At 47.1% G+C, this 19,899-nt stretch overlaps 3 protein-coding genes across 3 annotated transcripts in view; all 3 read left to right on the plus strand.

Moving 5' to 3' along the window:
- The first annotated feature begins 1,175 nt into the window (after positions 1-1,175).
- On the plus strand, positions 1,176-10,127 carry rph3aa (rabphilin 3A homolog (mouse), a). Its single transcript, XM_029516467.1, has 16 exons — positions 1,176-1,189; positions 4,356-4,484; positions 4,994-5,123; positions 5,205-5,288; positions 5,394-5,547; positions 6,408-6,503; positions 6,574-6,771; positions 6,926-7,005; positions 7,241-7,315; positions 7,673-7,782; positions 7,854-7,980; positions 8,317-8,370; positions 8,731-8,882; positions 8,987-9,068; positions 9,153-9,249; positions 9,417-10,127. Exons 1-16 carry the CDS (start codon positions 1,176-1,178, stop codon positions 9,548-9,550), a joined length of 1,716 nt encoding a protein of 571 aa, XP_029372327.1. The 3' UTR covers positions 9,551-10,127.
- Positions 10,128-11,096: 969 nt separating this feature from the next.
- Positions 11,097-16,368, plus strand: pla2g3 (phospholipase A2 group III). Its single transcript, XM_029516468.1, has 8 exons — positions 11,097-11,634; positions 12,176-12,308; positions 12,383-12,517; positions 12,668-12,945; positions 13,032-13,158; positions 13,442-13,552; positions 14,015-14,254; positions 16,107-16,368. The coding sequence occupies exons 1-8, from the start codon at positions 11,097-11,099 to the stop codon at positions 16,366-16,368; spliced, it is 1,824 nt and encodes a 607-aa protein (XP_029372328.1).
- The window catches only part of ttc28 (tetratricopeptide repeat domain 28), a 67,165-nt gene continuing 63,407 nt past the window's right edge, over positions 16,142-19,899 (plus strand). The window contains 1 exon segment of the mRNA XM_029516253.1: positions 16,142-16,445. Coding sequence (XP_029372113.1) covers positions 16,416-16,445 — 30 coding nt within the window. The 5' untranslated portion in view covers positions 16,142-16,415.

The raw sequence follows: 19,899 nt of genomic DNA on the forward strand, positions 1-19,899 counted from the left end.
ACAGATGGACGGACAGATGGATGGACTGATGGACGGACAGATGGATGGACTGATGGATGGACTGATGGACTGATGGACGGACAGATGGACGGACAGATGGATGGACTGATGGATGGACTGATGGACTGATGGACGGACAGATGGACGGACAGATGGATGGACTGATGGACGGACAGATGGATGGACTGATGGATGGACTGATGGACGGACAGATGGACGGACAGATGGATGGACTGATGGACGGACAGATGGATGGACTGATGGACGGACTGATGGACTGATGGAGGTGTGAGGCAGGAACGCTGTGTTTCAGGTTGAACTCCACTCTAAATTTTGAGTCGGAGGTTGAACTGATTCTGAATATGGAGGGTTAGACGTGGAGACGTTCAGATGTTTCACCTTCTGGTAACGTGATTAAAGGGCCGATGGCATAAATATGGTTAGCTTAGCTTAGCTTAGCATAACAGCTGTAAACGAGGGCAGCTAACAGCTAACTGTTGCGCTCCTAAAACAGCAGAAAAAAGGAAAAGACTCCTGGCTTCGCCAGAAACACAGCAGGATGACATGATTCGTCAGTTTTCCTCCCTGCAGTGCTCACACACTCTCTCACAGTGTTTGCTTGTTTGTGCGCTGACAGGAAATTGTGAGTTTGTGTTTGGCCCAGCAGCTCTTAGTCTGCCCGGGCTAAAATGCAATGCAAATGTTTCCTCTTTCTTCATGTCACTTTGCTGCGTTTTTCTCCGAGTTGTTGATCATGTGTGACACGGCCTCATCGTGTGTGTGTGTGTTTTGTTGTTGTTGTCAATCTGTATTAGCGTTATTAACAGATTGGTCCTCCAGACAGTTAGCTGCCTGCTTTACTGCAGCTGGGAGACAGACGGAGACACTGCGCAGCCCTGAGGGATCAGCGCTACACAACTCAGAACACACAGAAACAAAATGTGAATTCAATCAGCATCTACAGGTTCAAAACGCAACCAAACACACAAACGTGCTGTAAATGCTGACGACAACACATCCCGACAAATGTGTCCCAGTCTGGTTCGTCACTTTTCAGTGTCCCCCTGGAAATCCTTCCTGTTTGTTGTGTGTGCGTTTGTGTATCCATTTGGGGTGTGCTGAGCTCTCGGGGCCGCTGTAAATGTTAACACATCTAATCGAATATTTCACCCAAGATGCCAAATGTCAGGTCAGTGGACTCGTCGGGGTTCATCCTCTGGGAAACACGGACATCTGAGCAAGCTACACAACTTTTCTTCGGCTTACATGTGCACGTGAACCTGAGTCCTTCCCAGAATGCATTTCTGGCAGTAACATCGGGGCTGTGATGCCTTTAAATCTTCTTTAACCTGTTCAGGAAAGTGAGAGTGAGCGAGCAGTTTAAAGCGACCTGCTGCTCATCTCCATCATCACACGGCGCTGAACAATGACCAATAATCGCACACACACAGACACACACGCACAGTCTCTGGAGGTCGTTCTGCCTCCAGTCAACTCCAGCTACACAGCAGCAGTAAATCAGGGCCCGACCTCGTGTGGTGACGTCTGTCCTTGGTGGGACTCAGGGAGGAGGTGGAGGAGGAGGAGCGTCCTGGATGTGTCTGCACTTTACTGCCATCCAACACACACAGCAGACCTGGAATTAAACACAGAAGAAGAACTGCACCTCTGTAAATTAACTCCGTGTTCTGGCTGACGTCCTGCTTCCTTCCAGGCGTTGATCAGCGGCAGGACAATCGTCTGGCCTGAGGCCTTCTGTCATGGCCGGGCTCATTAGACGCATCAGCAGTGACAGACGAGCAACACGGTCGCCATATTTGTGCATCTGGTTGATTGTTCATCAGAAGGAGGAACAATCAACAGAAGGATGCCCCCCACCCCGACTACATCGGGGTGGGGGGGTTTGAAGTGCTGCTAAGTGTTTGGACACACACTGAGAGGTCACGGGGTGAAAACTGGGCGAATATCGTTTCCTCCTCTGGTGTGGTTGACATTGAGAATCCAATCGAGCGTCGTGTCCTGCTGCAGAGCTCCACTGCTCATTGATCTCCTGTAAGGCAGCAGCTGCTCCGCTCAATAATCAATACGTGTGTGTGTGTGTGTGTGTGTGTGTGTGTGTGCGCGCACACGTGACTGCGGCAGCGCGAGAAGCAGAGAAATAACTGAACCAGAATCTTATCCACGGCTAATAGAATCCATCACGTATCAATTATAGAATAAGTGTCCACATTTATTTTGACATTTAAATGTCAGATTTTTTTATAGCTGAGAACGTCTCACACAGTTTAATTTCAAATTTCACAGTTTTGTCGAGGTGGGATCTATCAAAGTAGTTTAGGTTCCATACCTCAGTATTTCCTGTAGACTTCAAATAAAGATGGACGTCAGCCAGCAGCCACCTTGGCGCTGTCTGACTCCGCCCCCTCAGGAAGGGCTTATTATTTTTGTTGTTAAAACTCCGTTAACTGTTCTTTAAGTATACTGAGTGATATTTTGTATATGTTGTGTACTTGACTCACACCACAGCTGCCACTTTGTACTTTTAGTTTCTAATAACAATTTGAATTTCAGGTTTTGTTTATTTGTATTTTTATAGTAACTTAAGTTAACTTAAGTTAAAATCCAAAAAAGAAATTTGAGCCGTTTGTCGCTCTCTCGCGGCTCAGACTGGAGGGACTGTCCTGAAAATGAAAGTGTGTGTGCTTAAAGTTGTGTAATCCACTGCAGTGTGAGTCAGTTTGAACGTGTCATTGTGCCATTTCATGTTGACTGCTTCAGGGCGCGCACGCACACACACACACACACACACGCACACGCACACGCACACACACACACACACACACACACACACACACACACACACACACACACGCACACGCACGCACACACACACACACACACACACACATCACCTCTGACATTTACATACATTGCCAGGACGTGTTTCAGGGAGGAGGATGATGAAGGCCACCGAGCTGCTGAGGATTTCAGCCTTTTATAGTCTGATTTCATTTGACATCATATCAGACGTAAAACCTAAAACCTTCCCGGCTCAGGTGAAAGGTGAAAGGTGAAAGGTGACCTGGTGACCAGGTGACCAGGTGAACAGGTGACCAAACCCCTCGTGTCAATGAATCCACACTAATCTGTTCTAACATGAAGACGGCTCCGTACTCGCCCCTAATTGGGTCGGGCAGGAAACGTCTTGTCTTTGTCAGAAGCCCACTTGGACCGGCGGCAAAAAGTCAAGGTCGTCCTTTTCCTCGTAACGGCGTTCTGGTCAGAAGATAATGAGAACTGGTCTCTGCGGTGGAGATGTCTTCGGGCGCGTTCACTTCAGACCAGACGGCTCTGACACGTTGCAGCGCCGCAGCCAGACCCAATTAACGGGCCGTTCTAAAACCACAAGCAGCTGCGCACAAACACGGCCGGCAGATGTTTGGACAGCACAGCGTGTCGTAGGGAGGCGCCACCTTCTCCTCCAAACAGGATTTCTACCAGCTCAAATAAACCAAGATGGCAAGAGAACAACTTATTTCTGTCAGATCGAAGCTCCCAAACCCAAAAAGGTTCGCACAGAACAAAGAAAATGAGCAGAAAGTCACTTTTCAGTAGCTTCAACCAGAAAATATCTGGGCTGTTGACCACCTAATAAAACACTCAACATGACAGCTGCGACTAGATAACGGCCGCACACCAACGAAGAAGAAGGTGTCAGACTCAGGTAGTTTGAATCCTTCTAATAAAGTCTCAGCTCAGGTTTCCTCTGCAGCCTGAAGCGTCACGATTATTCACGCAGCAGAAATAATCACCTTGATCAAATGTTGCATAACTGAAGCTCTTTAAAAAAAGAAAAAGAAGTTCGGCTCACGTTGTCCTCATGTGGTCCAGAGTCTGGACTCTGAGGGACTTCTTTTCCACGTCTGATTAATGTTGACACATTAAACTCCTCTGCTCTGTAAAATCATCAGCGATATCACATAAATATAATGATATCAGTTGAAACAAGCTGATGGAACAGAAGTAGAAGCTTTAAATTGGATGAAGTAAAAGCCCGAAGTTAAGAATTTAAATTAGATCCACTGAGTTCTCTTGAAGTTTTTCTTTCCTTCAGTGTGCGGGGCCACATCTGGCCCCCAGGCCGCAGTCTGAGAGGGAAATAAATGTCATTTGGTTACAGATGATCACTCGGTCGCAGCTCAGACATGCATTATTAACTGGATAATCTAACTGTGTGTTATTGTGCGTGGCAGCTCCTTCGGCCGCTCGCTGTTTTCCAGCTGCGTTTCCAGTTTGCGTGCCACTTACAGCCTTGTGTGTGTGTGTGTGTCTGTGTGCTGCGTGCTTGGCTTCAGGTTCAGGTGGACGATGAGCAGGTCTGGCGGCCCCGCGGGGGAGGAGCTCACAGACGAGGAGAAGGAGATCATCAACAGTGTCCTCGCCCGGGCGGCCATGATGGAGGCCACGGAGCAGGAGAGGATCAAGTGAGGGGGGAGGGGGGGTCAAAATCTACATCAGAACCAGAATCAGATTCTGAACCCGAAATCCAAATGCTGTTTGGAATAAGAATCATATTCAGAACCAGAATCAGGTCAACAAGTAGTTTCAGGTCTGCTGGTGAAAAAACACCGAAATAGTGAAGATGAAAACAGCAGTAGAGGAAAGGTGGAGGAGGAGACTGGCTGCTGGTGGTCCTGATCAGGGTTCTGGTCCGGATCAGGGTTCTGGACCTGATCAGGGTTCTGGTCCTGATGAAGGTTCTGGTCCTGATCAGGGTTCTGGTCCTGATGAAAGTTCTGGTCCTGATGAAGGTTCCGGTCTTGATCAGGGTTCCGGTCTTGATCAGGGTTCCGGTCCTGATCAGGGTTCCGGTCCCGATGAAGCTTCCGGTCCCGATAAAGGTTCTGGTCCTGATCAGGGTTCCGGTCCTGATCAGGGTTCTGGTCCTGGGAGGGGTCGGCTCTAGTCGAGTCCTCTGTTCTTTGTCTTCCAGCCGTCTGTCCAGCCGCCTGGACAGCATGAAGAGGACGGCTCGTGGCGACGGACAGACTCAGTGCCTGCTGTGTGGGGCCTCGTTCGGACCTCGGGGGGTGTCGGCTGTCCTCTGTGTGCAGTGTAGAAAGGTAAGTGGATCTGGACCGGACTCTGAGCCCGGAGCAGACCTGCCACCTGAACACTGCGTCTCCTGCTTGTGTGTCTGACAGCACGTGTGCAGCGAGTGTGGGATCAGCAGCAGCAGCAGCTCGGCTCCTTCGTGGCTCTGCAGAATCTGCAGCGAGCACCAAGAGGTGAGAAGAGCGACGAGCCAAACCGAGCCGTGACGTCATCAACTCTGTGATGACGTCACAGCGAACCTTTAGGCCGCAGGTCTTAAAAAACGTTTGTTCCTGCAGATACACAAACGCTCAGGAGCTTGGTTCTTCAAAGGCCGAGACCACCAGCGTCTTCCTGCCCCCCTCCCTCTGTCCAGACCGACGCCGGCCCCCTCCGGGACCAGCCCCACCCACGAAGGACCACAGGAACCTGCAGCTGATCCTCCAGGACACGGTAAGTTACTTTTCTACCAAGATAATGTTCAGACACATAAAATTCACTGCAATCTACTCAAATATTCTGTTGAATCACTGACGCATTTTGGATGAAACTTATTTTTGGGCCCAAAGTGGCAGAAAATGCATTTAAGTGGACGGATTTAAAGGATTCCTCTCAGAGATTCCCTTCAGTTCCACTGTTAAACAAAATACTGCCCTCCATACTTCGATAGATTTCGATATTCGAATGTTTTCTGCAGAGTCGGTATTGATTTGATAAACAGCGAATTATGGCGTTCATGTTTCATCACAACACAATCACGGAGACGAAGGTGGCCACAGGACACAACTGTCGGATGTCATTACCGGCAGAGCTGAACAAAATGGAAGTGGCCCCTGGTTTGTTTCTCTCTCCATGCCAAGCTGGCAGCTTCGGCCTTGATTTTCAAATGGAGTGTGAATGTGGCGGAGTGGAGAAATGATTTCCATTCTTCACACTGCACAAATTCAACTTGATGTTTGGACGTCACCCCAGAACGGAGGGAAAAGATTTGAAAATGACTTTATTTATCGACGACTGAACGCTGCTTTGTGTCTGGGGAAACTCGTTGGACCGAGGTCTTTAGTCCTCACTTGATTTATTACCTCAGTATGAAGTAAGTTTTCCGTTTTTCTTTTTTCTTTTATGGAAAATTTGACAGGAAGCAAATATTTCCCAGCTGTGTTTTTAGAATCTTCCCCCTCGCCAGTTTCTTCTGGTTTTAAAAAATGACGATGGCTGAGAGACAAATCCCAAAGTGTTTGCTGCTCAGAAAAAGGAGAGCGGTGGGGCTTTAAAGTCACCTGTCAGCTGGAAGTCTCCTTCTGTGTCCTCAGAGCCGAGCGGATCAGGACGACAGGAGCAGACAGCTGACAGCTATAATGAGGGACATGTGTTCGTCTCCAGACTGCCTCGGGCCGACCCCCCCTCAGGTAATGCTAAGAATAAATCCAGCACTTTGGGGTGATGAGGCTTCTGACATGTTTATCATCAACATCACAGATGCAGACGCTGGGGACAAACAGTCGGAGACGGCAGCTCCTCCAGCTGTGGAGGACAAAAGACGACCTGTTGTCCCCGCTTCCTTTTCAGCTCATCTTCCTGCAACCAGAGCGGCTCCACCTGTTAATCCCGCCCCCCCGAGACCGGCTCCAGATCGAAGCGGAGACGAGGACGACGACTACGACTCGGATGATGCCAGTGAGATTGATTCCTTTTTCTTCAGGAGAACGTGAGGCAGATGTTTTCCTCTTTATCCGGGTTTATGACGCAGATCAATGTTTATCTGTTTTGGATGGAAACGGATTCTTCTTCCCTGCAGAGTCTGATGTGTTCTCGTGTTTTCTTCTGGCAGCCACTCTGGGATCTCTGGAGTTCAGTCTGCTGTACGAACAGGAAGCCCACGCCCTCCACTGCTGTATCATTAAAGCCAAGGTGGGACGGGGGACAAGGACAGACGAGACAGACGGTTCAAGACTTTGTCTGGACGTGACAAGACGAGACAACACGAGACTAAAAACACATGACAGTAAAAGATACGACAAGAAGAGAGACCAAACAAAACATGAACGACAAAAAGTAGAACATGACACGACGAGACACAACGAAAGGTGATAGAGCGAGACAGAATAAGTTGTAACAGTGAGTCTGTGTCCGTCCTGTGTCTCAGGGTTTGAAGCCGATGGACTCCAACGGACTCGCTGACCCGTACGTGAAACTGCATCTGTTGCCTGGAGCCAGTAAGGTCTGATCACGTTCACACAACTGTTCATGTTTCATCACTTTCCTGTCAGAGACCAGACCTCGAAACCCAAACAGGGATTTTAAACCAAGAAAACACAGAGTCGTGCTGCTTTTTTCCAACTCACAGCTTGTGAGGAAGGCGTTGGGGCGTTTTTATTCAGTTTAGGATGCTCTGGTATTAAACACCGCGGCAGAAACTCATCAGCTGATGCTCGTGGCGTTAATTATACGAGTCGGTCCGTGACACGTTCTCTGGAGTGAACAGTGAAACAGAGCAATCTGTTGGTTTGGAGCCGAGCAGCTGGATGTTCCCTTCAACGCTCACGTGACTTTTTCTCTTGTCTCCGTCCTCTCCCAGTCCAACAAGCTTCGCACCAAGACGCTGAAAACCACTCTGAACCCCGTTTGGAACGAGACCCTGGTCTACCACGGCATCACCGCCGACGAGATGTCACGCAAAACTCTGCGGTAATGACGAACTGAAATCTGTAGTTTCATGAAGTACGAGCCAAGTTAAAACTGTGCTGTCTCGTCTTCAGGCTCTCGGTGAGCGACGAGGACAAGTTTGGACACAATGAATTCATCGGAGAGACACGAGTCGCTCTGAAGAAACTGACGTTTAACCAGAAGAAGAACTTCAACGTTTGTTTGGAGAGAGCGATCCCGGTGAGCCTTAAACCATCCAAAAGATTTTTCAGATTCAGGATTATTTGATCATCAGCTGGAACATTATACTGCAGAAAACACTGCTCATAATGCTAAAAAAAAATCTGCCAATGAAATGATGACACCTTTTCAGGAGAAAGGCTGAATTGAACTAGTTTAGGAAGCGTTCAGTCTCATGGGAAGCCTGTAATGTTAAAAAAAGCATTTTACTCCTCAGAAGGAGCTTCTTTTAAATCCAGACCGTTTATTTTAGCTCTCTGTTCATTTCCTTCACATTTTCCAGTTTCGTTGATGTGTGCGTAGAAACTGATGCTGCTGGTTTTTGTGGATGTGCAGGTGAAGAAGGCCGTCGGCGGCTCGGCCCGCGGCATGGCGCTCTACGAGGACGATGTAAGTGCCATAAACGATGTCACACTGATCAGAACCAATCACATCTGCTGGAAGTGATCCACAAACGGTTCGACGCTTCTATTCTCTCATGGATGCTGAACTTCACATGATCTGCCACGGACGCCTGCACCAAACAAATACCACAGCAACAACACAACACAACACAATACTCACACAGAGATCTTTTTTCCTCGGATTCATTTACATTTACATTAATCCTGTTGCATAATAACATCCATGTAGATACTTAAGTAAAGTACATTATCCTCCATTAACCCCAGAATACCCGCTGCAGAAATGTGCATGGGGCAAAGGGGCATTGTGCGTCGTGTTGTTTTTGTAATGTGTGTTTCTGTGCAGGTGAATGAAGGGGAGGAGTCAGAGGAACGAGGTCGTATCCTGGTGTCACTGACCTACAACAGTCAGCAGGGTCGCCTTGTGGTGGGCGTGGTCCGCTGTGCTCACCTGGCCGCCATGGACTCCAACGGATACTCAGACCCCTTCGTCAAAGTGTGAGTTCTCCTCTCACTGTCACCGCGCTTAGCTTAGCTTAGCTTAGCTTAGCATGAAGGCCAGAAAAGGGAGATTGAAGCCCGCCGCCTTCTTCCTGCTGCAGGTGTCTGAAGCCAGACATGGGAAAGAAAGCTAAAAACAAGACACAGATCAAAAAGAAGAGCCTGAATCCAGAGTTTAATGAGGTCAGTTCTGTTTTCATTTACACAAACTGAACTTTGACCTCCCTTCCAGTCACAGATTTCGTAATGAAGCTGTCTGTGTTTCAGGAATTCAGCTATGACATCAAACACGCTGAGCTGGCCAAGAAAACCCTGGACATCTCGGTCTGGGACTACGACATGGGCAAGTCCAACGATTTCATCGGTGAGTCTGGCTCAGCTTCCAGTTTGTTCACAGTCTGAGGAAATTTCTGTTCAGTTGGTAAAGTCGAAACTGAAATATCTCAGCGTGCAAATGTAAAGTTATACATGACGTGTTTTCATGCGTGTGACCTGAAGGCAGATTCATTGTCCTCCTCTCTCTGCCTTCAGGTGGATGTCAGTTAGGCATCCAGGCCAAAGGGGAGTGTCTGAAACATTGGTACGAATGCCTCAAGAACAAAGACAAGAAGATTGAGTGCTGGCACGTTCTGCTGAACGACAACTCTGCTCACTTTGAGGATTAAAAGGTGTCGTCTCCCTGTGAGCGCAGCTGGACGGACGCCATCCTCTTGCTTCTATGTAGTTAAATGTCCGAGCCACGTTCCCTGCAGTTTTCCGGTGGCCGACATGGATGTTGACCTCGGGGCTCTACGTCATAAAGAGTGACCACGGAGCAGAAAATAGCCACGCAGCCATTTTCACCGGTATCACATCATAAACTGTATCACGTGATAAAGGAGGCGCAGTAATGATTTATTAGAGCGATTAGAAGATAAAACCGTGGTATCAGCTTTTAAAGCTGTATGTTGTGATGACGTGTGCTTCTGGCCCGGCGGAGGGGAAACCCAGTTTTCTATCCCGATCTCTGATCCCCACGTTGATCTGCTATCTGCCGTGTTATCGTGGAGTGCTTCCATCACCAAAACATGCATTTCACTTGTGTTACTGTGCATAACTACAGTGGACATGTTAAATATTACACCTGATGACTCTTTTGCCGTTATGTGTGGTTCTACATTGACGTTTCGATGCAGATGTCGCGTCCTCCGCTGCATGTGTTGCTGCATGACATGTTGTGACGGCGGTCAAACGATCTCCAGTTTTTCTCTCCCTGTGTTTGTATTGATGCATGTCTGGACTCGTGGCTAATAAATAAAGACATCCTGGCACTTCCTTTGCTCCTCCGCCTGGTTGATGTGTGCTGTGACATGGCAGGAAACTTTGCCTGCATCAGGTGAGGTTTGAGCCAATCAGCTGTGACAGACACGCAGCTGAGAAATGTGTGAACTTTGACCCCTGATAGCACCTTTTTCGCCAAGTGGGTAAAAGTTGACACACTTCAGGAGAGAGAGCGTCTTTCTTCTCCCGCCGTGTTTGATGCTGAATCCGGAGACGGACAGGACGCAGAACGTTTCCATTTGACCGAAGAGAGAAACACAGCTGATCTGAAAATACGGAAAGTCAAACTTTACTGACCTCTAAACTGAATTTAAAGTTTGGACACTTATTGAAGTCATGTGCAGTGTTAAAAAAAAAGAACTTTCTTGAGGAGCATCTAAGTTAAGTTTCAGGTGAAGCTCCTCAAAGCTCTGAGGACCTTCACTGAGTTCTCGTTTACTTTTACCTTGAGATTCGTGTGGAGTTCCTCTGAGGGGAAAACAGCTCATGAAGGTCACAGCTTAACCAGAATCGTCCGATTCGTCAGTGAGTCTGTGACCATCAGACGGGAACGATGCTGCTGCTGATGACGAAAACACCAAAAATCAGTTTGGATAGTTCCAGTATTGATCCCACACTTTTTGTTTTTGTTTTTTTACTGACTCATTTAGATTTGGGAGGAGCAACAGTCACATTTGGTCCACACATCCTGCCTCTGTGTGTGTTGATCAATAGGTCTGTGTCATGGTCACTGTCAGAGAGAGAGAGAGACAGACAGGCTTTTGACAGGTCACGTGACTCAGGCTGGTTTGGATGTCGGGTTTATTTTAGATCCTGGACCGGCCCCCCTCCGGTTTAAAACCAGACCAGGACTCTGTGGTCCATCAGTCTTCAGTTCTGGACTCCATCACCATGACGCACATCGCTGCTCTTCTGGTCGCCGTCACGGCAGCATCCCAGCTGGGCTGGGGGGCTCCACGGGACCCGGTCCACTGCTCCTGGACTCGGGTCTTGCCCACCGGGGAGGTGCACTACACCTTCCTCCGGGGGGGCCCTCCCTCCGAGCGGCTCTACCACAGCGTCTGGTCCCGGGAGGAGCGCGCTCTGCTCGGCTGCGCTTGGAGCGACGACGCGCAGGCGATCCGGGAATACCTCTCCCGGTGCCGGGAGCGCGCACAGGACTTTTCCAATGACCGTGATCAAAGTCTGGATTTGGACTCCCTGTTTGGGGCCGAGGGGCGATGCGTCCCCCTGTCCACTCCGGGGGAGCAACAGCTCGGACCGGTGAGGAGGGGGAGGAGCGCCGGGGGTCTCCCCTCAGATCAAAATAACCAAGGTCACGATGAAGGGTCAAAGGTCAGGGGCCACCGCAGGGCCAAGCGCGGGTTTATTGTGCCGGGAACTCTGTGGTGTGGATCTGGAAACAAGGCTCCATCATATGCAGATTTGGGTGAGTAAAGAAAACGGAAACAATTTGGAATTAAAAATGAAATATGTTTTATTCTTTTCACCTAAAGTTCAAATGTCCAGGAACCCGAACACCTGGGGGCATTAAGTTCTGCTCTGCTGATCATCTCTCCTCATTTACTGACTAAATCCAACTTTATTTATAAAGCACAGTGGAAACAGACATAAAATGAAATGAGTAAAAATCACAATAAAGACCTTAAAAGTCAACATCTCTCAGTGTCAAAGGTCAAGGAGACAAAAAACGAGTTTCAGGAAGATAAAGATTTGAAGAACAGATGACAGTCCTGACAGTTTGTCCTGAATGGAGGATACTACATCTCCCATGATGCAACTGCACAGCTTCTATTTGCAGCTTCAGTTTGTTTGAAACTTGTGAAACCAGCTCAGTGTCGAACAAAAGTCTTCACAGTTCTACTGAAGAAATCCTCCGAAATAATAAAGAAGCAGTTTCACCTCCAACTCTAAATCTGAGTCATGTGATCCATCTTAAAGGTCGATCCGTATTATTTCGTCTCTTTCAGGCGTTTTTGCAGAAACTGACAGCTGCTGCCGAGAACACGACCAGTGCAAACACACCATCCTGTCCTTCCACTCCGACTTCGGCGTCTTCAACACCAACATCTTCACCATGTCTCACTGCGACTGTGACAACAGGTAGGGACCTCCACCTGAGAGCCGACATGCGGTTTGTTGTCTTCTGTTTGATTCGACCATCTGACGTGTTGCAGGTTCCACAGCTGTCTGAAGGAGGCCAACGACAGCATCTCCCACGTGGTGGGCTACACCTTCTTCAACCTGCTGAAGATGAACTGCTTCGAGTTCACCCACCGGCTCCAGTGCACCCAGAGGAACTGGTTTGGGATGTGAGTCCGCTCACCACGTTAACGCTGGAAACTTTCAGTGTCTTAGCTGTATTTTAAAAGTTCTTCTTCTTCTTGTGATTCTGTTTGTTAAAAACAAACTGTTGTTATCCTGCGCTAAATCCCAACTTGTCCTTTAAATGACTTCAACAGGTGTAAAGAGACTAAAATGGCGCTGTACGCTGAGGTCCATCCGCCCACGCTGTTCGAGTCCACCGATCCGACGGACGGCGACACGAACAGCACCAATGCAACCACACCTGCAGACCCACAACTCTCCTCCGTCAGCGCTGGCGCATTCACAGTCTCCACCCCTTCGATGGGTTCACCCTCTGCCTCCGTCACTCCTCTGTCCTCCAACACCACTGACTCATCAGAGAGACCTGGAGGATCAGCTCCTAAGACCACAAACTGGACCGAGCCCAACGCAGGTATTCAACATCGCACAAACCTCTGCAGGGCTTCAGTGTGCTTCTGCACGCAGCCACACATTTCCACTGATGCTCTCCCTCCACAGAGATGCTGTCATGTGGCGTCTACAAGGACCTGGACGAGTGCAGGACCAAGATCCTGCCCCAGCAGAGGAGATATGGCCTGCAGAACCCCGAGTCCAGAACGCTGTACCACTGCAACTGCACCAGCAGGTAGATCTACACCGACATTAAAGATGTGGCTTATTTTGATGAACCAGAAGTTTCATCCTTGCGGTGTTGTTTGCAGAGCGTATACTGATTTTGTGATAACGGTGCACTCACCTTTCTTACTGGTTGTGTGCTGTTCAGTGTTTCGTAACACAAAAGTAGGCCAAAGCAGCGCACACATACGTTCTGCGCTGCACTGACTGAATCTGCTATCCGCTGCATTTGTTGTTTTTCTTGGCACATCTGTCGATCCCTGATGTTTGGTTTTATCTCTCCATTTCTCCAGATTATTCCAGACTTTGGTTAAACAGAGACGACTGACCGAAGTGCAGGCTCATCTGCTCAGATACGTGTCTCAGTCCTGCTTCCTGCCGCAGACCTGCACCGCAGGAAACAGGTCGGTACACCAACACGGAGACGGATGCATCATATTTTATTATACAGGCCAAATGAATGCACAGATGTAAAAATACTTCAAGTCCTGCAAATATCCAGCAACGACCAAAATATCATGAAGTAAACATTCTGACCTTGTTTATGCTCCTTTTCTAAAATATCAGATGATTTGACATTGTTGGATTTTAAATGGTTATTTAAATGAAACCATCTGAGAGGAAGTCACTCTTTGACTTAACTGCTGAAAGCTCTGAACGGTTCCAAAGGGCTCTGACTTTATGTTGCTGGTTTGCAGCAGGTTATTTTGAAAGATTGCTGGCTGTTTTTTAAAATGAGCAAAAGTAACCAAAGGAAGACAAAGTCCAATAATTCAGTCTGATGTGGTGGAGTCGAAGCACAAAGCAGCAGAAAAAGGAAATGCTTCAGCATCTCAAAGCTGATGTTTCGCCTCTTTGTTCGACAGATGTGCGGCAGTGCTGCTGAGATCGGATCTGGCTCAGCTGGACCGCAGCAGCAGGACGGAGGTGGAGGAGCGGCACCATCTGCAGGCCATTCAGCTGAAGCTCAGGAGGCCAAACGTGAAGCGAGCGAAGAGAAAAGTCCGAGCCGTGAAGCTTCACAAACTGTGTCTGAGGCTGACGAGGCCCAAACGGGTCCAAACTGCTGAAAGACCCAAAGTGTTTGACATGAAAGAAACAGTTCAGTGAATAAATACAAACTAAATATAAACATGAAACTCCAAAGTGATCGACTGCAGGTCATTACATAGTAATGTTTCCATCAAAACATCTGCTAATAAAAAACAACGGGAGCCGAGCCATTTATGTGTTTATTAAGAAATAACAAAACAGAAAATGATGATTGAATTTAATTCATTTGTGCTTCAACAAAAAAGAATAACATATTAAAGACACAAATCTCCAGAAGAAAGCATATGAATGTGGAATGAAACTCAAATATGGCCTGATCATTTCAGTTTCATGGTTATACGAAGAGTTCTCTGTATTTATTTATTTCAGAAATAATCAGCCACTGCTGATTTTGGGTCCTTATTAAATATTGTGATATTCTATATTTGTATTGTTACATCAAGGATGAAGTTGAACTCAGTTTTGGTAAAAAACTTTTTTATTATATTTATTCTCCAAAACTACTAATTTATCCATTAAGTGTAAAAAACGGCTGAGCTGATGAACTGAATCTGCACTAAAGCCGTCACTGAGGTCAGGTTATTTAAAATGAAATATCGATTATACTGTGACTGCTGGAAATTAGAATGATACTTCCGTCAGTGTAAATAAAGATGTTTCGATGTGGCTTCAGTCTGAACTCACCGGACCTGTAAAGATGTGACGTTGTGTGAGGAAACAATGAAAAGGCTGAAACAGGATGTAAATATCTGTAAATAAGAAACGTGTGGTGAAGTATTTGGTTTGTGTTTTGTGTGTACAGCTGATTAAATTTAAAGGAACAGTTTAAAGAAGACATTGTCATTTCTGTGCAACAGCAGGGGTTAGCTTAGCTTAGCTTAGCTTAGCATGGAAACATGGCCACCTTTAAAAGAGAATACACCTAAAAAATTCATTCCTCATTTATCAACTCATCAGATGTTAGCTTGATGGGCAAAGCTAAACTAAGATAAGCTATGCTAACCGGCTTTATTTGAACGGATACAAGAGGCAACAGTAACATCGACTAAACGCACATTTCTGAAAATATCGGGCTAATTATTCAAATAATAAGAGGTTAAACTTCCTTCCTGCTCTGGTTCCCTCTAAATGGACATCATGTTGTATTTCAGACTGAGAACATCAACTCATCAGGAAAATGTTTACGGAGGAGGAGGGGCATTTTCCCATAGACTTCAATATGAGGGAGGAGGAGGGGCATTCAACACCACCTGGGTTATTGGCCCCCTGATGGAGGACTCAGGTGAACCGGAAGTGGTCTTTTGTTCCGGTCTGGTGGAGCTGCAGAACCTGTGAAGGTGTTTGGACCCCCGTTTGTTGTTGTTGTTGTCACAGTTGTTGTCGTTGTTGTCACAGTTGTTGTCACAGTTGTTGTCACAGTTGTCATTGTTGTCATTGTTGTTGTCACAGTTGTTGTCACAGTTGTTGTCACAGTTGTCGTCATTGTTGTCACAGTTGTCGTTGTTGTTGTTGTCACAGTTGTTGTCACAGTTGTTGTCACAGTTGTTGTCACAGTTGTTGTTGTCACAGTTGTCATTGTTGTCACAGTTGTTGTCACAGTTGTCATTGTTGTCATTGTTGTTGTCACAGTTGTCGTCATTGTTGTCACAGTTGTTGTCACAGTTGTTGTCACAGTTGTTGTCACAGTTGTTGTCACAGTTGTCGTCATTGTTGTCACAGTTGTTGTCACAGTTGTTGTCACAGTTGTTGTCACAGTTGTTGTTGTTGTTGTCACAGTTGTTGTCACAGTTGTTGTCACAGTTGTTGTCATTGTTGTCACAGTTGTTGTCACAGTTGTCGTTGTCCTCGTTTTGCAGTCTGTCAGGTAACACAACTCCTCTCTGATGTCACTGGATGTAATTGAAGCCTCGCAGAGAGCCGGATCTCTGGACCGGATCCACGGACCGGATCCCCGCCTCTCACCGGACAGAGGTTCCGCTCCGGAGAGGATCGGCTCTGGGAACATGGCGCACTCAGTCCGGATCGACTTTCCCCGACAAACACGGAGCAGGGCCGCCCGTCCGACCGTCGGCCTGCCGGCCTGAGCCCCGTCCGAGGCGGCACGAACCCGGGGAAGCGTCGGCGGAGCGTCGGGGCGGCTCGGCGGATCGATCCGGATGGTGGCTGAGGATTTTCCTCTGGATGAAAGTTTGGAGCCGGATTTAACTAACGGAGATGGAAAAGCAAAGGAGCAGGAAAGAAAAGGTGAGGCCGCTGAAAACGAGTTGAGATGGTCATCTGATTCCTGTCAGGCTGCAGGGTTAGTTCCAGAGACACAACAGCTACACAACAGCTACACAACAGCTACACACACTTCAGACACACAACAGAAGGCGCCCGTGTGTTCCAGGAAGTTTTAGAGATTCACATTAATAAAGCAGAAGACACATATTAATGTGACTCATCTGTTTTTGTTGTTAAACCACAAGAAACCACATTTGGAGGAGAAGGTGGATCTGACCTGAGCTGGGTTCTATCCTGATTGGGTGGTACGGCCTGTCAATTATAAAGTAACCCCGCCCCCTGACCAATCCCCTCCTTCCTGTTCTGTTTCCCTCTAAATTATTTTAAAAAATTAACATTGTGTTTTATTGAAGGATGTAAACTAGAGACTGAGACCATAAACTCATCAGGGAGGAGGGACATTTTCCCATAGACTTCAACATCAGGGAGGAGGAGGGACATTTTCCCATAGACTTCAACACTCTGACCCCCCCCCCATGGATGGTCAGTAGATATTATTCAGGTTTATTAGCTTCACTTTTCTTTCTTCGTCCGCTCACCTCCATCTTCTCCATCTTTCACCAAATCAAGATGGCCGACAGCTCACACATCCACAAACACAATTCCTTTAAATATCAGACTGAGGGGATGTTTTCAAAATGCTCATTTTGTGCGACCAGCTTTTTAAAAATCTGAAATATTCAGTTTGCTGATAAATTAGACGAGCAAATGATTAATCTGCGATCAATCGACGAATCGATCGATCGTTGTCGTGTCATCACGACGTTTGTGTTGATAACAAACTGTTGTGTTGATGTGGGATTTATTAAAAGAACAAAAGCTCACGTTCAGCGACACAATTTCCCCCTGCAGGTATTCACCCTCAGTGTGTGTCTGTGTGTGTGTTGTTCTCCAGGAATGTACTCCCTTTGACCTGGGCTGAAAAAGGGGGCTGGGAATAGTAAGACAGGAGACAGGGGAAGTGTGTGTGTGTGTGTGTGTGTGTGTGTGTGTGTGTGTGTGTGTAATGCTGGAAGGAGTTGCACAGGATATTCATGTTGTGTTCCTGTATTGTGTGTGTGTGTGTGTGTGTGCTTGTTGTTCCTTCAACTTGAACTCTTTCCTGTCCAAACTCCTGTTCACACACCACAGCTTTCTCTTTTTTATAGACTCTGTGTGTGTTATATGTGCGTTTGTGTGTCTGCTGTTGTGTTCAAGCCAGCAAATACACACGTTTGAAAATGAAACAACAAACTGCCAGCGCTGAGTGACTCACTGCTGTCCAGTTGTCTGGAAACACGCAAACAGTTTTGTCTGTCTGAGTGTGTGTTTGTGTGTGTTCACATGGCAGTATCTGAACAAACTGCTCCCGGAACATCAGACAACACAAACAGGTGACACAACAAACCACAACCTAAAGAGGCAGATTGCACACACACACACACAACACAACATCAAATGAACGGACACTTAAACAGGAAATCAGCCGTTTTTATTCCACTCTAATATTTTCCAACATGTTTAATACGTTTAGTTTCTTCGTGTTTTTCTTTTCTCTAAATTTAATGAAAACATCATTTAGTGCCGAAGGTAACGAGAGAGTCCAACTAAGAACAGGGACGTTCAGGCATCGTCTGTTTTAGGTCCGCTCGTAACAACAACAGACACACAACACTCAAATCCTGGACTCCAGGAGGAAACGGCGGCGTCTTCATCCGATCGCTCCACCTGTGATTTGACGCCAACGCAGCTTCACTGAGACGGACTGCCCGGTTGGTCACTTTTTGAGATTTGGATGCAGAACTGCGGCATCTTGAGTGAACGGAGCTCAGCGAAGACCTGCCGATGTGGATCAGTCAGCTCGTGCATCATCTGTATGACGCCATGTGACAGAACAACAAAGCTACTTCACAAACTGCTGTGATATTTAGTTTGTAACATCCGATCCTTCCAAACTGATGTAAATTCAGCCTCCAACATTTCTGCAGCTCTGACCAATCATCATAGTTTCCCCGCACAAAAAGCTCGATGCGGGTCACCAAATTTTCTGCAGTGAAGCAACATAATGACTCCCAGAAGCCGAGTGAAGTGATTCCCTGATGTTGTGCTAAGAAGTGGGAGTAAATCATTTGGTATTCTGTGGAGCTGAAGGGACGACCTGGATGGGTCACCAGGACTGAGCCTGCTGCTGCCAGAACTCTTTCTCTGCCCTTTTTCATTCACAAATCAAGCGCCATTTTGTCAGGCACGCTGTAATTGTGGGCCCCGCAGTTTCATCTGAAAACGTTCCAATAAGCCAGTTTTTAGGAATGCTGCAGAGAAATCTGGTGTTTCAGCTCGTATTCCTGGAGCGAGCGAAGATCACAGCTCACAGCTTTAAACTGAACTCCAGACCGACTCGGACCGACTGACTTCGGCCTCCGCTGTGTCGCAGGCGTCCTCGGCTGTCACAGACACAACAACCCCCCCGGCGAAGTAAACGGAGAGTCCACACTGAACTTATTTTTCCACCTTCAGCAGAGAGAGCTTTTGTTTATTTCTGCAAACACGTCGAACACGTTCTGCTTTATGTCACATCGGCCACATTTGATTCGATGTTTCATAACACGGCACTTTCAGGAACATCGATGGAATAACGGAGAGAAGCGCTGTGGCTGCAGGTTTCTGGAGAATTTCAGGCTTTAAACACCTCGAGGGGAGTTTGAATCTGTTTGCAGGATTTTAGGCTCAGTTTGTATGTTCAGCTGAACGAATGAGTGAAGAATCATTTTTCCATTCTTCGTCGTTTGATTGAGACACTTAATGAAAATAGAATTATTTAAACGTGCATATTGAGCTCGGTGGCTCCGGTGTTGAACTGAGATTTTGACTTTTTGACCCAGCAGTTGTTGTGGACTACAGTTACACAACACCTGTATCCACACAGTGTCTTCGCTTTAAAATAATCCTGCCGCTCAGACTTGATGGCGTTAAACAGATTTTTCAGTTTATTTCAAATGTTCTTTCCAGTCGACTTCGAGCTCTCGTGTCTTACAAAGCTGTCATCTGATGCATTTGCAAGTTTTAGGAATCCCTCCAGTCTGCATACTTCAAGTGTGTATCCAAACATTTTAGTGTGTTTGTGTGTGTGACGGAGAGAGAGAGACACACACACATAATGAAGGCCTTGGTGTAAGTGCTGGTGAAAGGACAAATTTGGAAACACCAGATCGGGGAGGGAGGCTTCAGCGCACGACGTACACGACGTCTGAGTGAAGGAGAAGAACAGATTCCTCCGCTGTCTGACGCTTCTTTCCTTCCCTCCATCTCTCGGAGGAATTTGAGCTGCAGAGGAAAGTGCATGCAGAACTTTGTGTGTCCCATTTGTCAGTAACTACACAATCATATCATGCAAATGATGCTGCTCCAGTTTTCAGAGCTGAGTTGTTGCTTTTTT

The sequence above is a fragment of the Echeneis naucrates genome, chromosome 12 (assembly GCF_900963305.1).
Source record: "Echeneis naucrates chromosome 12, fEcheNa1.1, whole genome shotgun sequence".
Taxonomy (NCBI): domain Eukaryota; kingdom Metazoa; phylum Chordata; class Actinopteri; order Carangiformes; family Echeneidae; genus Echeneis; species Echeneis naucrates.

What these genes read in the sequence shown, in the direction of transcription:
- rph3aa (XM_029516467.1), top strand. An exon ending in ATGTCACGCAAAACTCTGCG is followed by an intron (nt 7,783 to 7,853) that starts GTAATGACGAAC and finishes TCTCGTCTTCAG; the next exon opens with GCTCTCGGTGAGCGACGAGG. An exon ending in CAAGTCCAACGATTTCATCG is followed by an intron (nt 9,250 to 9,416) that starts GTGAGTCTGGCT and finishes CTCTGCCTTCAG; the next exon opens with GTGGATGTCAGTTAGGCATC.
- pla2g3 (XM_029516468.1), top strand. Translation starts at nt 11,097, where the DNA reads ATGACGCACATCGCTGCTCTTCTGGTCGCCGTCACGGCAGCATCCCAG. An exon ending in CTGGACCGAGCCCAACGCAG is followed by an intron (nt 12,946 to 13,031) that starts GTATTCAACATC and finishes CTCCCTCCACAG; the next exon opens with AGATGCTGTCATGTGGCGTC. An exon ending in GACATGAAAGAAACAGTTCA is followed by an intron (nt 14,255 to 16,106) that starts GTGAATAAATAC and finishes ATGTAATTGAAG; the next exon opens with CCTCGCAGAGAGCCGGATCT.